This window comes from Lissotriton vulgaris, chromosome 1_1 (assembly GCF_964263255.1).
Source record: "Lissotriton vulgaris chromosome 1_1, aLisVul1.2, whole genome shotgun sequence".
NCBI lineage: Eukaryota > Metazoa > Chordata > Amphibia > Caudata > Salamandridae > Lissotriton > Lissotriton vulgaris.
The window spans coordinates 1,335,771,891-1,335,789,873 of record NC_141685.1 but is presented as its reverse complement, the minus strand read 5'-3'; the positions used below and the strand labels follow the sequence as shown (position 1 = coordinate 1,335,789,873).

Here is a 17,983-nt window from a genome sequence, read left to right as displayed (position 1 = left end):
CAAAATATCAGAAGAAAATCAGACCAAGACCCTACATGAACGCCCACCCAACAACTTCAAGAACCTCAATGTCAACACCAAGCTCTTCAATAAATGGCTAGCTGACTGTGCTAACCACACCGCTCCCTCAAGACCTACAAAAACAATAAACGACCTAGCTGGTACACAAATGACTTTAGGGAGTCCTAGCACAACTGCAATCAACTTGAAAGAAAATGGAGACTCTTCAAAAACACAACCACAAGATCCACGTACAAAGCCACCCTCAACCTCTACCACCAACTACGAGATGCAAAGAAAAAAGCCCTAACTCTCAGACTCAAAGCCAACTTCAACAATGGCAAATAACTCTTCACAATCATCAAGGACATCTCCAACCCTGCACCTGGTAACATTGACAATATCCCATCACTCTCCAACAACCTCGCATATGTCTTTGAACAGAAGTTAGCCAAGATTTACAACACATACGACCAACAGAATTCCGATTCAAACTCCTCCTACCAGCTGGATACCTGCTTCATCGCCAAACAGCAGTTAAGCAACTGGAAGCCACTCTTGAATAAAGAAACAACCACCCTGATGAATGCCTTCCACTCAGGAGCCCCCTCAGATCTCCATAACCACTGCAACCTTCCTGTTGTACTGGAAAATACAGAAGTCAATGCTCTATTGAAGAAACCAACAGCGGAACCTCAACACCCTCAGCAGCTACATACCTAAAAAATCAGAAAGTCCTCAATATCCAACTCGCAGACAACCTAGAACTCCATCAACTCCTAGACAGCTCTAAATCAGGTTTTTGCACCAACCACAGCACAGAGACAACCCTCATTGTGGCCACTGATGACACCAGAAGCATCCTCGAAAGAAGAGAAACAGCCACAAATCATCCTTCTCGATCTCTCCGCAGATTTGGATATGGTATCCAACAAGTCACTCATCAGAAAGTTTCTGCATTTAGGTATCTGTGGACCCGTCTTCAAGTGGGTATCCTCCTTTCTCAAGGACAGAACTCAATGAGTTAGACTTTCCCTCTGCACTTCAGAAACCAAGAAACTCCGCTGCGGAGTCCCTCAAGGATCGTCGCTCAGCCCAACACCCTTCAACGGTTATATGATGCCCCTCGGGAACATCGTCAGAGCCCACAGCATCAACATAGTATCCTATGCTGTTGCCACACAGCTCATCCTCTCCCTTACCAACTCAACCAGCACCGCCAAAGCAAACTTCACCAACTGCATGAGAAATGTCACTGCTTGGATGAAAAACAACTGCCTCCAGCTCATCACAGACAAAACCGTAGTCCTAATCTTAGGCAACAACCACTCCCTCTGGGAGACCACTTGGTGGCCCCCCAAACTTGCCCCCCAACCCCAGATGACCATGGCAAGAACCTCAGGATCATCCTGGACACTAACCCCTCCATGAGAAGACAGATCAACGCCGTCTACTCATCATGCTTCCGCATCCTGCGAATAACACTTAAGATTTTCAACTAGGTCCCACTGAACACAAGATGAACGGTCTCCCAGGCGCTTATCACAAATAGACTTGATTACAGAAACACCCTTTACATTGGAATCCCACCTCATGTCCTACGCTGACTCCAGACCACCCAGAACGCTACCGCCAGACTCATTCTGAACATCCCAGGAAATAACTACATCTCTCCAAACATCAAGAATCTCCACTAGCTACCAATTGAGGAAAGATGTAACCTCAAGCTACTCACCCACGCCTAGAAAGTTCGGCACAACACAGTTCCAGATTACCTCAACCACCGCCTCAACTTCTACCAACCCACCAGGCACCTTCAATCTGTGTCACAGCCAAGAGCATACCTCCCTCTGATCAAGAAGAGCAGAAGTGGAGGACCCATCTCATACCTGGCATCCAAAACCTGGAACAACCTCCTGAAACACCTCAGAGCCTTCCCCTTCCTCATGAACATCCTAAGGTACCTCAAGACATGGCTCTTTCAGACGAAACAGGCATGCTCTCCTCATCCCCTTCATCCTGCCAGACTCAGCACCTGGATACCCTCACGGGTGATTATCCGTGCTCTACAAATTCACATAACACAACACTTCGCACAACGTATGTGAGGTCTTATTTCTTACAAAAAATAACTGTTTTTAACTTGCAAGATTGCTTTACTTAAGAGGCAGCTCTCTTTGTTTTTGCTGTGCAGTATGAAGTTAGAACAAGACAACCACAAGTGCTAGTCGCACAGAACCATTTATAAAGGCTTTTACAGGGGCAATGAAAGCAAGCCAATATTTTTAGCTCATCTCGAGATAGTCCAAGAAGCAAATGTTTAACCGTAAGCAGCTGATTTTCTACAAATAAATCTAATCCAATCTCTGCACATATAAAACAAGCGGATAAACCTCGACGGAAGGAGGTCTGTGGCAGCAATTTGACACACCCAACGATGCATGAGGCAATTAACAATGACCCTAGAGGATGGCCACAATTTTAAACCATAATGGTTATGGATAAGGTGAATAAGTGGACTCTCTCAAGGGCTGTGTATGGTACACTACATAAACCCGCATTTTACCCCCGTTTTTTGTTTTTTTATTCAAATGAGACACATTTGCTTACTGATTAATAATAAGCCACATACATATTGAACTTCTGCATATTGAACTTCTTTGGACACTAAATATCAACAAATAAAGAAAAAAGCTGCATAATTTTTCTTTTCAATATTACTGCTTACAAGTGTCTTCTTGCTTACATAAACATGACCTTTACACATTTGGTATATGACATAAGGTCAGATAGTTGGTTTAAAAATCTCACACTTCCAAGTTGAAAGAAATATTTCATGCTGCACTTAGATCAGCTTTGACAGTGCATTCATTCCCAGAAACAAGCACATTTTGTGCCACTAAAACACAAATCACCCATGTTTTACAACCTCACATTACAAGCTGTGCCCTAAACATATATACAAATACCTTTCTCTATATTACGTATAAAACACAGTACATAAACACTGAAACAATCAAACTATGCAGAAATGGGACCAGGACCTTGGTAAACCACCTTTGTCAATATATGGGATTTCCAATATTTCGTAGACATAAGTTTATAGCAAACATAAAATATGAGGTGATTTATTTTGCAATCTATCAACTGTGTGATATACAACAATATTTCTCTTATTTTGCCTTATAAATTAGATGCCCTGAGTGAAGGACATTTGGGAGTACTATCCTAGATTAACAATATGCAAATAGATTTTTCAGCACATGATTAGTGTATACCAGTAATATGTCTCTAGGGTATCTTTAAAGCTGCATACAAATCTGGTTAAAAGCATAGGCTATTATGCTTGACACACCCATTTAGCCAAACAACCATCATCAAGCATGTAAACTAAGGAACTCAGTGCCCAAGAGGACAGGTATTTAGTGCATACATCGATCAGCCATATGTGGATGGAATCTCGGAAGATTTTAATAAAGTTTGTGCCTGTTGGTTCCTCTCTCGCCCCTCACCATAATCAAAGCCAAATACACTGAAGTGCTATAATTCCCTTCAAACAATAACTGCTCACATATGGGATGCCTCTAAGGCAGGCCATCCATGGAGACCTATTGCTCCTCCCTCAGCTGGCCACCAAAGATTTGCTGAGTAGATAACTTATTTGCTGTATCAATCATAGACGTTGTATTGAACTAAACAGGGTCCCTTCATAGTACTTTATAGCAGTAGCTGACAATGGAGCATGCCCTGTCTTTCACTCAATCACACTTCTAAGCGCTGAGACTCAGCCTACAATAGATGCATCACTCAGGTCACCCACGCACAAGAGCAAAAGGATTCCCACACAGATTCACAGCAGGTACAATACCCATCCAACCAAGCTTTCCCTCACTGTGTAAACCGACAATGCATTTCACAACGGTATATGAAGTGCTATACGAATGCAACCAAAAATACAATTTTAATAATTGCCGTTGCACAGAAGTTGATAACTTGGTTACGGGATCCTGATTACGCTCAGAAAAAGGACTGCTTTGCAAGCAAGGGTGACTAGTTGCTGACTAACAAAAGAGGTGGTGAATAGCAGCAAAAAGATTTCTGATATAGATTAGACCAATTTGGAATCAACTGGGATACTTTTATGAAAGCCTTTTCCGGTGGCACACTTGTCAATGAATAATATAGAGTCTTTTAAATACCTAGATGTTTAGAAGATTGAGTTTAGTGTGAACAATACTGGGAGAGGCTCTTTCCATTCCAGACAGCAAAAAAGAAATTAAAATGGGGGCCACGCCAGACCACTACCAGTGACCTGTGACTTACCTGAAGGGGTCCACGAACGCCGTTTCCACCGCCAGAGAGTCAACTAAGGCATTCTAACGCGCCGCCGCCCTGGGACCACAGCTCCCGGAAGCCTCAGCGGCGGCGCGCACCAGTGACCGCACAACAGCGCCCGGAGGTGCTTAAAACGGAGCTGAGGTCGGCGGAGCTCGGGGGCCACGCCAGACCACTACCAGTGACCTGTGACTTACCTGAAGGGGTCCACGAATGCCGTTTCCACCGCCAGAGAGTCAACTAAGGCATTCTAACGCGCCGCCGCCCCGGGACCACAGCTCCCGGAAGCCTCAGCGGCGGCGCGCACCAGTGACCGCACAACAGCGCCCGGAGGCGCTTAAAACGGAGCTGAGGTCCGCTCCGCGGGACGCGAGCGGGACGCCCGGGGCGAAGCCCGGGCAAAGGGCGGGCCCTCTACGGCCCTCATCGGCACGAGGAGGCAGGGGCAGGGCACAACCCCCTGGACCATCAGAGACGCGTCTATAAGTAAGACCTTGTTGCTGTGTTGTTTGCGAACTGTGTGATATTTAAATGGCGACAAAAAAGAAAACTGCTGCTCTGCCCGCAAATACTATGGATAATTATGTTGTGCAAACAGTAAAGAAAATAAATGAACAAAGGAGGGAATCACTTGGGCTAAGCCAGTCACCAGATTTGCGCAGGTTAAGCCCTACTTTACCCCTGTCAGCTGAGGACAGCCCCTTCGTGCTGGTGGAAAACAGGGTCTCACCAAATGTATCACCTAGGATTGAGACTGATAGCCAGCCACTGATTACGCTAGCATCTCCCGTCACTCTGGATGTAGACTCTGATAACGTTACTGATTCAGACCCAGAAACTGTATCTGGTCCTGTGGAGGATGATCTACCACTAACTGAGCATACACCACGGCCGGTGCGCGCCTGCGTGAAGAACCAACGGAAACAGGGCGGCCAAAGGCCAAGAGTGAAAAGGAAAAGAACATTATCCCCAGGCCCCTCTAGAGCTCCACAAAAGGCTGTAGGGGAAGGGATTATAAGAAACAGAGGAGATGATGAAATGTTTACTAAACTGCTTGAGGTTATAGAGGGTAAACTTTTTGAAATTGTAAAACCTCTGATCTCCAAAATAGATAAATTACAGGCAGAAGTAAAACGACTTGGAGGTGTGCAAACAAAGTTGACGGAGGAAATAGGTAGTCTTAATACTCTACTAACAATAAGAGATACTACCGCAAGGGTTAATCAAGCCGGGGAAGGGCCATCTGGTGTGCCGACCAATGTAGTGCATATGCCGGCCCCGAAAGTTAATCACAATATTGCAACTACAGTAGAGTGTCCATTGATAGAAAACTTACCCCAAGCACAAGTCCACGGAACAGACCCCCTGCAGTTTATTGAGGAAGCCTCACCTGTCGTTCTGGTGTTAGCTAATGTACCCCTGCTGGATGACGGTATTACCGAGTCATCCAGCTCTTTGTGTAGTAAGGCCCTTCACTGGCTCTCTGGTAATATGAGGTTAGCGCCTGGCGGGACACAGCAACTGGCGCATGATATCAAATCAGCTAAACGTGTTCCTTGGATAGGGAATCGCCCCAAAAGATTTAAAGGGGACTGTGTGGTGGTAACGTTTGCCCACCCCGACGTACTTCCTAATGTCCTAACACATATTCTCCCACCTCAGCGTAGAAGAGGTACTGTGGTACCCCTAACATTAAAATTCTTCTATGGGGAACAGCAAAATGTAACTCTACCGAAAACACCAGCACTAGGTTGGGATAACCACTTGAATATGCATAATCGCTGGGCATCCCCCCTAGTACCAAGCACGCTATTACACAATAGATATGATGCCTTGTCTGGTCTTAATAATTGCGATTGACAAGAGGTCAGACACGAGCTTGCTGAAGTGGGTGCAGGATTTGATTTACATCAGTCCCCAAATACTACTGGTAGTATACAGCCTAAGTATGTGGGTCCATCTTGCAATACCTTAGAGGGGGCATCAACATCTCGCCTTATTGCCAGTTGGAATATCGCAGGACTAGCCTCTAAACTAGAAGTATTGGGGTGGTTAGAACTTATTAGAACATTTGATATCATATGTTTACAAGAGACCTGGTGTCTAAATTTTAAGGGCCTTGATGGTTTTGTAGCATACGAGTTACCAGCAACGGCTACTACCTCAGGGAGGGCTAAAGGTGGTTTGCTAATTCTGACCTCTGTGAAAATGCGAATAAGGGTGAAGGAGCATATCACTGTGGGCAACAATTCCCAACTGCTGTGGCTAGCTGATGAGGCAGACAAAAACATTCTGTTGATTAATATGTATAATAATGTTTTTGATGCCAGCAGATACACGGTCATTTTAGAATTAGACATCGCAATCAAACAATTGATGAAAGCTTCCAATACAGTTTTTGAGTTCATATATGTTGGAGATTTTAACATTTCTGTTTGTCCTCTCTCTAACCATAAGTTGTGTGGTACTTTGAACCGTGTTGGAGAGCCAGCTACGCATTTCCAACACAATACATATGGAGAAACTCTGAACTCCTTCCTATTAGACTACGATTTGGAGATCCTAGAGATTGAGCAGGACGGGAAGGGTGATAGTTTGCCAACTTTTGTGGGGAGAGGGGCAAACACTGTAATTGATTTTATTTGCATGTCTTCCGAATTAGCTCATTTTAGCTCTGATGTCAAGGTTGTTGATTACTTGGTTAGTGACCATAACTGTCTTGTTATCGAAACTAGGTTTTGGAAAGTTTGTACAATCCCAGATAGTAGCCCTATTATAAACATTGAGGTACATAGGCCGAATGGATTTAGGATAAGGTGGGCAGGGGATAGAGCAGAAGTAACTTCTAATTGCATTATCTCATGCTGCTTAACTGATATTACATCAATTATTGATGAGAAACCAAACCTGGAGGCCTGTATCCTTTACTTTATGAAAATCAATGTTTTTATTAGTGGTAAGTTTACTAGGTTGGCTGGAAATTTTAATAACAAAGCAAGGGGATGGTTTAATAATGCCTGTACTGTGGCATTGAAGTCACTGAAAAACGCACTATCCATTAAACCTAGAGACAAAACAGTTGTAGCTAAGCTTAGATCCGACTATAATTTGGCTCTTAAGCAAAGGAAAGTTGAATTACGTGAGGAAGCTTGGGAGCGACTGGATCTAGCGGCTGTATCGAACAATTGTACTCTTTTTTGGGCAGTAGTAAATAGCCCCCTTCTAAAAGATGATAAACTTCCCGTGTTAACCTCAAACGTGGGTAAGGAATCGTGGGTACAGCACTTTTCTGGTATTATTAACTCTAATATGGTAACGTTGCCGATAAGTTACTCTTGGCCAGTACTTAATCTAGATATCACCTTGCAGGAGGTCCTAAGTAGTATCAGGGCTAGTAAGGGTGGTAAGGCCCAGGGACCCGATGGTGTCCCAGTTGATATGTACAAATTTGCACCTGAGACTTGGGGACCAGTACTAGTCAAAGTTTTTAATGCTGCTGTTCGCTATACCTTTCCGTGCACCTGGTCTGAATCCATAATAGTTCCGATTCATAAGAAAGGGGACCGAGGAAACGCTAAAAACTACCGGCCAATCTCATTGCTGGATTCGTCCGTCAAGATTATGAGCCGTGTACTCCTCGTCCGATTAGAAGAGTGGGCAGAGTCTAATCAGATAATGACAGACTGTCAATATGGGTTCAGGAAAGGTAGAGGCTGCATTGAACAATGCTTAAACCTGGAACTCCTGATAGGGAAATACACCCGAGCTAAAAATGGTTCGCTCTACCTCTGTTTCGCTGACTTGAGCAGCGCTTTTGACCTGGTGGATCACGCAATACTATGGACTACCTTGCTAGAAATGGGAGCACCTAGGGAAATTATATACTTTCTGGCCCGTTTATACGAGAGGCTTAGCTCGAGCGTCCGTTATGGGCCTTCGGGCGAATGCACAGACAAATTCAGGGTCAGGAGAGGTATTAGACAAGGGTGTGTTTTGGCACCCTTGCTTTTCACTCTGTTTATTAATGAAATAGACTTGATCTTAAAGAAGGCACCAGCGGACGCCCCTAGAGTAAACACAAGTACCATCCCCGTGTTACTCTATGCGGACGACGCTGTGTTGCTCTCTAGGACCCCCCGGGGTCTACAGCTTTTGATGGATAAATTTGTGGCCTTTATTGAAAAGAGAAAGCTGGTCATTAATAAGAGTAAGACCTATGTGATGGAGTGTGGAGCTAGTAAAGTCAAAACTAAAAAGCCCTATAGGTATCTCATCGATGGCCAAGAGGTGCAGTGCGTGGAAAATTTTTGCTACCTGGGGGTCAACTTTTCCAAAAATGGCCGCTGGGACATCGAGCACAAGGTGGTGCGCGACAAAATGACCAGGAGTGCCAATGGAATATTTGCTTTTGTAAGTAAATTAGGTAGTAGAAGACCTAAAGCAATGCTTAAGATTTTTGAAGCTAGGTGTCTCTCTGCTGCCCTCTACGGAGCAGGGGTATGGGGGGTTTCCAGGGCAGAATCTTTACAGGTAGAAGAGAATACATTTCTGAAAAAATTATTGTGTCTCCCGACTTCTACTGCTAATAGTTTGGTCCATAAAGAATTAGGACTATGTCATCTAAATGATCTATTATTATTGAGACCTTTGATGTTGTGGCGCTCGGTCTGGATGAAAGACGAAACCTCATTTAATAGGGCCATCATTGAGGATTGCCTTCGTCTTGACTATTTTCTCAGAATCCCATGGATTAAATACATAATTGAATCCTTCTCTAATGTGTTCGGGTTTGACGTTACATCAGATCACTGTTCTGCTTCGGATCTCTCTAAAGAGAGTCTGAAATCAATTTTCCTAAATCATTGTGCAGAAAGACGGGCCACGGATGATCTCAAACTTTCCACCTGTGTACGTTATAACCATTTGAATGAATTCGTGGGCCTACATCCTTACCTCATTCAGGTAACTAAAGGGCAACACCGGTTTGTTCTCACCAGGTTGAGGATGGGTACGGTCCACCTATTGGTTGCATTCCCTGAGATTAAAACACGCCCCACAGGTCCTTGTCGGTGCGACAACATTTCAGAACAAAGCACAGAGCACTTTCTACTTACTTGTAACTTGTATAGCGAATGTCGTAAATTCTTTTTAAAACCTTTATTTATCAAATTTGGAGCTAGAACTGTTAAAGCGGCAATGAAATTACTTTTTAACTTGCATCATCCTGACATCTGTTTTTATACGGCCAGTTATCTACTTAGGGCCATCAGCTATAGGAAAAGCATGATTTTTAAAAAAAATATATAAACTTTTTATATAACATTTTTATTTATTCTAAATCTTTTTAAGTGCGTTACTTGATTTATTATATGTACCATACTGTATTTTCTTTCTTAGTGGATTGCGATTGTCTCGAATATTTTAACATGTTTTCTTGTATGTATGTACTTTTATGGACATGATTTACATGTTTCCGAATAAAGTTTATTGAATTGAATTGGAAGCTACTCCTGCAATTTGAATAACCAACAAGACGCTTTGCTTCTAGAAGTGGCCATTTAATTCCAATGTGCCAGGTAGTAGGAGTTTAGTTTGAGCACCAATGCTCTGGGGTATTCAACCCAGATATTTCACCTGCTGCAAGTCAGGCAAAGTCTTCGAGTGGAACACAGGCGGAAACATGCAAAAATCAGCACAGCACTGTAAGTCAGATTCCTGCACATTATTGCCCCAAAAATTCCTATTAGCTACAATACCACTCAACAAAAAAATTACTGAGACCGCAAGTAACGTAATTTCATGGAAGGGAAACAACGGGGAAAGTTACAGTTCGCTAGTAATGATGGCATTAGGATTTTTCAAATAATTTAAATTTTTCATCTTCCAGACACAATATTTCTGTAAAAGAAGTAAAACATGTTTAGCAAGATTGAGAAATAGTCGCCTCTACATCATGAGGGTAAAGACCAAGCTACAACGGTTAAATAGCCACAGTACAGAGTGACCAAGTCAAGGTGGTATTGCGGAGAGCACACTGGGAAGTGTAGCGCCTCGCCTGGTCTTTCCCTTCGCCATTGACAGTCTTATGCAGTGATTAGTAAAATCTAGAAGGAGCAAAAAATAGGAACCCATCCATATGAAGTATGACCAAAGTAGCCTTCTATTAGCTTACGGTCGCACATTAATGTTATTGATGTAGTAGGAGCATCAGTGTGCAACAATTATAACAATAAACTCAGTAGGTGGACGGTTAGTATAGTCTAAACCCAAAGCTGGTAGGGGCCACCAAGACTTCCCTGACCACCACAAACTAGTTGGCCTACAGCAACATCAGACCCTGAGGTATAAAGAAAATGCCAAGGAGGTCACCAGAGTTACTACGGGTGTCTATCCACGCATGTAGTGTGCAATCCATTTGGACACTAACACACTTATCTTCTGCTTGCTATCAAGTACCTAGGACATGGCAATTAAATATTGGACTAGCTAATCTGGGTCTCACCTTCTATTGTCTAAATGCAGTTATTCTGGGGAATCAAGTTTCAACACGAGCACAAGAGTTTATCAAGAAAGTCCCTTCCTGTTCACATTGAAGGGGAAACAGTGCTGGAAAAATGTAATCAAGGAAAATGCAGAGATTCTGGTCTCCTTTTGTATGAGGCCACATATTGAGTGCTTTCATGGTCACAGATTCATGCCAGGAGTGAATGAGCATGGACAAGAGACACACAACAATATGATTACTTATGAAATGGACGAATGAATCGGGGACTGCATTAGTGAGTGAGCCTCCATCCATTCATATGCCTGTTTTCATCCATCTATATTCACTTAGTTGTTCACCCATCAGTGCATTCAACCATTCATATATGCCCTCTGCCACTCACTCATCCATCTCATTACCTACCCTTTACCATTTTTTTATTCACGCACTCAACAACCCGCATGCCTAAATAAACAAAATCGACAATCAATGAAGAAACACATTCTTTGAAATGAATACCAGACTTACTGGCCTTGCCAATGCTTATTTATCTTGATGTGGCTCAGATAGACATCTCTTTCACACATTTATGCTGAAAGAATTATGCAGCGCTTATTTTTATTTCATAGCCATCAATAGAAAAACAAACAACCTTTACCTGTAAAAGGTAATCCCGAAGCGTGGTAAAACCAGATATAACTGAAACCAACTTACCTTCCTAGAGTCTACAGCAGCATACATGATGTCCATCCAGCCCTTGAAAGTAGCCTGAGAACATAAATTAATTTTAGTTAATGCCACTGCTACAAACTAGCTAAATCATCAAATCTACCAATAACATCAGAAGTTGTACATGTAATGATTTTTACACCTAAATAGAGACGGAAATAATCTGCTTCCTTTGTCTGTATATATTTCGATAATAGATACATATAAATTTGATGATCTTATGAGTGGTTCGTAGTACTGTTATTAGTAACTGACAATCAAAAGCTGTGCAGATTGATAAGGGACGCTAACTACTAAGTGACATCATTTCGTATGGAAGAAAAAAGTTACTTACCTGTAACTGTAGTTCTGCAGCGTTGGCTTCTTTCATAATTCACGTTAATGAATCATTTTGCATCGTCGAAGTGGGAGTTCCCAAGTAACTTTAATACAGCAGTATAAAGCACTTTCTGTTTGGCGAGGCACAAACAGCGCCCCTTTATTAGCCCATTCATGTCGATATAAAAGGCCCAAACTAAAACCAATGGTATGAGAGTGCTCCTTGTTTCACCCCATCCAGAGGTCTTCACACACCACATTTTTTAGCACAAATGTGGACTATAAAGAGTAATGAAATGTTTGAGTTGAGCCTCTAGTTGTATTGTATTGTATTGTATTGTATTGTATATTGGATTTATATAGCGCTTATCACCCAGGGGTGCCTTGGGAACCCGTCCTGGCTTTTCCCTGTGAGATAGCCCCTACAGGGCATCCCCAAGGTGAAAGCCAGGCATCCCGCCGCGGGGGCCGTTGTGGAGATTAAGCAAGCTTAATGCCCAGAGTTGCAGAGTGTGAACCCATGATTAGGTCAGGCAGGTCAGGCACCGAAGTGAGAATTATCGAGTCCGTGGACATTTGAGCTCAAGACCCTGCCGCGTCAGGAATTTAGCCCTGGTCCCGGGTCTGACCTCTGCTTCAGGGTCTGCCTGCTCTAACCAGTGAGCCACACTTCTCCAGTTGGGCAGGAGTGCAGGCAGCATGTGAATATATGAAATATACCAACGCTGGAGAACTACAGTAACAGATAAGTAACATTTTTCTTCTCCTGTATTGGAGTTTTCATAGGTTCACATGCTTGAATAAGAAAGCAAGTAGTACTAAAAATGTAGATATATATCTATAACAACAAGAGGACGTGGGTGGGCTATAATAGCTAATATCACATTACTTTAGAAGAGGTTGTAGAACTGCTTGCACCTTCGCGACTACCTCCAAGCAATAGTGCTTTGTGAAGGTGTGCTTGTTTCCCTATGTTGCCACTCATCAAATCTCAACAAGCTGTACACTTGTGTGAAGTGCTGATGAAGTCGCCATGCTTTTTGTGAGATGGGTTTTAACTGTACCGCCAGAGGTCTTCCCATTTTTCCCATGGCAGAAAGCAATCGTTGCAACAACCGATCTAGAAATTACTTGTTTCGAGACTGGCAATTCCTTACAATGAATGGAGAAAGTAAATAACAGTTAGGTTGATTTTCTGAAATCTTTTATTCTGCTCAGGCAGAATGTGATACAACTTTTAACGTCAAGTGAATGCAACATTCTCTCTGGAGAGTTGGAAGGATGTTGAACAAAAGCTTTTACAACCACAGAGGAATTCATATGAAAGTCTGCAAGTCTTACTGTCTTAGGCAAATTTTAAGTAGGGTTCCCATAAATGTGAAATAAAATAAGTTACTTACCTGCAACTGCAGTTATCCAGTATTGGTATATTTAATAGATTTACATGCTTGAATCATTCCCGTCGTGGAAGTGGGAGTCCCACGGTCCAATAGTAAAGCAGTATGCATAACTATCATAGGCTATAATAGCAATATGCCATCAGTTTATGTCCTTTTAATAAAAGGACCAAACTTGAACTTATGACAAATCAGGTGCTAGCACCCTCTAGAACCTTCCCAAGAGAGGCAGAGTCCCTTGGATTTTCTAGCACAAGTGGGAATAATATCCCTAGGCATAAGGGGAGCCTCTCAGGGGAGGATGGTGAGTCACATGTGAATCTATGAAAGATACCAACACTGGATAACTGCAGCTAAAGATAAGTAATTTATTTTCTTATCCAGTATTGGATATTTAATAGATTTACATGCTTGAATCAGCATAGGAAGCAGTATTGTAGGTAATTGAAGTACCCTTGGAGGATGGTGAGTAACAAGTAATGGGGCTGTCGTCGATGGAGTCTGTACATACATATAGAGTTATACATACTGCTTTACTATTGTACCGTGGGACTCCCACTTCCACGACGTGAATAATTTAAGCATGTAATATATATGCATAGAGTATATCTACAACAAAGACATATCTTGAAATGATAAGTGTTCATGTCTATAAAACATAGATAAGTAAATATGAATGGAATAACCAAAGCAGTAATAAACAGTGCCTGAAATCCACTTGAATTTGATATGAACAAACACCTCTATAAAAAAGAGGCTCACCTTATTGGATGAGATGGCGTAACAACTCCTGGCCTACGGCTGCGTCACTGCGCTGCGACGACTCCAGGCAATACTGGTGAGTGAACGTGTGGGCAGTCTTCCACGTCGCATGACGGGATATCTTTTCCAGTGGAACGTCTGCAAACAGACCAGCAGAAGTGGATACTGCTCGATTAGAATGAGCTTTAGCTTGCATTGTTAAAGGTTTGCCTACTTTAGTGTGTTAAAACTGGATTGTAGCTGAAACCCATCATGCTATTGTTGCTTTTCTTACTGCAGTCCCTTGACAAGATTGTCCAAACAAGACAAGTAGTTGATGTGTTTTGCGAATATTCTTTGTTTGGTGTAGGTAAAATTCGAGACATCGTTTAATGTCCACGGTTTGGACAGCCTTTTCAGCTGTTGTGGCAGGATTTGGGAAAAAAGTTCAAAGTATTACAGGTTCGTTGAGATGAAATTGAGAAGTAACCTTGGGAATGAATTTTGCATGTGTCCCGAGAAGTACTAACTCTTCAGAGAAATGTAGAAAAAGCTCCTGTGTTGTACAGGGCAGTAATTCACTGACCCTTCTTGTGGAGGTGAGAGGTAGTAACAGAGTAACTTTCCAGGTGAGAAATTTTAGATCAGCCTTGTTAATGGGTTCGAAAGGAAGTTTATCAGTTGCGAGAGAGCCAAATTGAGATGCCATTCTGGTGGAGGAGCTCTGACTGTTGGGAAAGCTCTGAACAGTCTATTTATAAATTGTTTTATGACTCTTGTTGAGTAGAGATATAGAGTCTGCGTAGAGTGTCTGCATCTTGAAATTGTGGCAAAGTGAACCATGACTAAAGCATGTACAAGGCCTGACTTGGCCAGTGAGAGGATTAAGGCAAATTCCAATCAGGAGAGGCTTCAAACGGGTGTAAGTCATTTTGTTGACACCAGGAATAGAATATTTTTCATTTTAACTTGAAGGTCAGATTTCTGCCTTCCGTTCTTACTTTGGATGTAATATCTTGACATTCTTGAGTAATCTTTAAGTTTCAAAACTCATAGAAGTCATGCGTACAAGTGGAGAGAGGCTGACTCTGGGTGTGGTATCTGACCCTGGTCCATTGTCCGGAGTGTTTGTGTTGGTGTCAGGCATATGGGACTGGTCTCTGAAAGAAGAATGATCTCTGCCAACCAGTGCTACCCGGGCCACTTGGGGGCGATCAAGATCAGGCAACGGTGTTATGCATTCATATTGTTGAGAACACTGGGAATTAGTGGGAAGGGGGAAAACGTATGCATATATTCAGGAGCAAGGCCATTCCCCCATGACCCTGAGAGGGGGTATTGACTGGCGTAGAACTGGAATTTGGTGTTATTTTTTGTTGCGAAGAGATCCACAGCTGGTTTCCCCCACATCGAGAATATTTTGTCCAGCAGTTGTTGGTCCAGTTCTCACTTGTGACAACTGTCTTTGGCCCTGCTGAGAGCGTCTGGAAGGGTGTTGTGTACTTCAGACACGTGCTCTGCATTTAGGGATATGTTGTGAGCCATGAGCCAACTTCAAAACTCGTGAGCTTCGTCAGAGAGTGTAAGCGATTAGGTACTTACTTGTTTGTTGATATAATACATGCTGGTTGCATTGTCCATATGGACCAGCACCGAGGATCCCGTTATTCCTGGAAGAAAAGCTAGCTGGGTGAAGATGGCTTTGAGTTCCATGCTGTTGATATGCATGCTCCTGTGAAGTGATAACCACTTTCCTTTGAGCTGTAGGTCCTGCAAGTGACCTCCCCAGCCTTACAGTGAAACATCTGTAGTGATTTACGAAATTGTGTACCAATGGTAGAAACATGACACCCTGAAACAGATGAGATGCGTGAGCCCACCACGTTAATGTGTCTATCATCTTTGGGGTTAAAGAAATCAAGTCCTTGAAGGACCCTTCTGATTGAATCCATTAGAGCTGCAGTTCTTACTTTATTGGTCTCTTGTTGAGGCGTGCCAACAGGACTAGGTTGATCACAGATGAAATCCTACCCAGTGGTGCCTTGAACAGCCTCACAGAAACTGACTTTTTTCTTGATATTTCCACAGATTTACAGTGAGACCAGGCTTGCGGAAGTGGGAAAGGCAGGCTTTTGTAGCTTTGGCAGCTTGCTTTGAAGTTGAAACTTTGAGCAGCCAGTCATCTAGGTAAGAAGTACCTGATGGCCTTGTTTCCGGAGAGCAGCTGCTAGAGGGGCCAAGCACTTGGTGAATATGTGAGGGGTTGACTTGAGGCTGGATGGGAGAACTCTGAATTGGTAATTGGTACCAGCTACTGAGAAACAGAGGTATTTGGGATGAATGACCATGTGGAAATATGAGTCTTTGAGATCCAAAGACGTCATGTAGTCTGCGCAGTTGAGGAGGTGAAGGAAGTCAGAGAGTTATCATCCAAAAAGATCGCTTGCAGAGGAAATTGTTTAATTTTCTGAGATCTATGATGGGTCTCCATTCCCCTGATTTCTTGCATATGAGAAAAAAATGAGATTAGAATCCTTTCCCCTTTTAGGTAAGTGGAACTTTCTCTATAATCCCGCTGGTAGCATTATGAAGGCTTCCTTTCATAATAAGTGAACACAAAGGGGGAACGCTCCTGTTGGTGGAGTATTTGGTGGCATTTCCGTGAATTCCAAGGAGTGGCCGTAGGTGATTAGGTCCAAAACCCATCTGTCTGAGGTGATGGCTTCCCAATGATGGAGGTAATTCGAGATATTCTCACCTACGGGGTGAGAATAGAGGTGTGGAGATTGTACCTTGTCGAGGTCACTGCTTATGACCAGTGTCTGCTCTGAGGTTGTGGTCTTCTGCGCTGGCCTTGCTTGGTATAACTCACTGTGGATGGTTGACGATATGCTTGTTGTTGATAAGCAGGTCTGTATTAAGGCTGGCAGGACTGATATTGGTGGGAATGTTGGTAGCCACCATAATAGGTTGAGAAACCTCACCACGCACCCCTCGATAGGTCAACTTCCTGTACTGGAGGGTGCCGAGGGACTTCCCTGTGTACGTATCGGTTTTAATTGCAAGAAGAGCATCGTCAATGTGCTTGCCGAACAGTATGCATCCATCATAGGCCATGTCTAATATCTTGGGTTGAACATCAGGCCTAAAAGAAGTCGCTTTGAGCTAGTCCTGGCTCCTTAAAAGAAATGCTACTGCCAATTGACCAAACCCTGTGGAGGCGATGTCCATGGCGTATCTATGATCTCAGCGAAGGTGCATTTGGCCTCCTGTAAGATCGTCTTGACTTCAGGTCTTCTGTCTTCCAGGATGAGGTCAATGACGGAACTGATATCTGATCACATTTGGTTGTCATAGCAGCCCAGAATAGCCAGTGAGTTATCTGCATGAACTGTGATAGCAGACATGGTGGAGAACCTTTTTGCCAATGTTGTTTAACAATGCCCCTCATTGTCTGGCATCGCCGATTTTGGAGCGTAAGGGTTCTTGGATCAACGTTGTGTAGCCTGAGATGTGTTTGGGGTGTCCTGTGAGGTATGCAAGGGAATCCTCTGGTGCTCTGTACTTTTTGTTGATCCAAGGCAGGACAGCTGCCACTGTAACAGAAGATTTCTCTTCATAGTTGATGATTGTTATAGCTCAGAGTGACTTTCTTGTCTGCTCCCTGAAATCATAGAGGAAACAGTCAGACTGTTTGATTGATATAGGAAGGAGGAAACTGGTTGAAGCTCTTTCTATGAGGTTATGAAAACATCTGATGTCTTTTGGAGGTGAGTCGACCGGGTGCGAGGTGGGGACGGTGTGGGTTTGACAATCATCCCAATCATCTAGTTGAGACTGTGGTTCAGGAAGCTCGCCTTCTTCTCTTTCATCATAAGATGGATCATCCCTCTGTGGTGCTACTATATCGGAAGCAGGTGTAATTCTAGGAGTGGTCAGAGCAATGTATGTATTGTGCATTGATACCTGTGTTGGAGAT

At 43.2% G+C, this 17,983-nt stretch overlaps 1 protein-coding gene across 2 annotated transcripts in view; it reads right to left on the bottom strand.

Annotated features, from left to right (window-relative positions):
• SCN8A (sodium voltage-gated channel alpha subunit 8) overlaps positions 1-17,983 on the bottom strand; it is a 671,454-nt gene that overhangs the window by 75,665 nt on the left and 577,806 nt on the right. For both annotated transcript variants that reach the window (XM_086966390.1, XM_086966401.1), the window contains exon 23: positions 11,534-11,587. In XM_086966390.1, the coding sequence (XP_086822516.1) occupies positions 11,534-11,587 (54 nt within the window). The remainder of the gene's footprint in view (positions 1-11,533; positions 11,588-17,983) is intronic.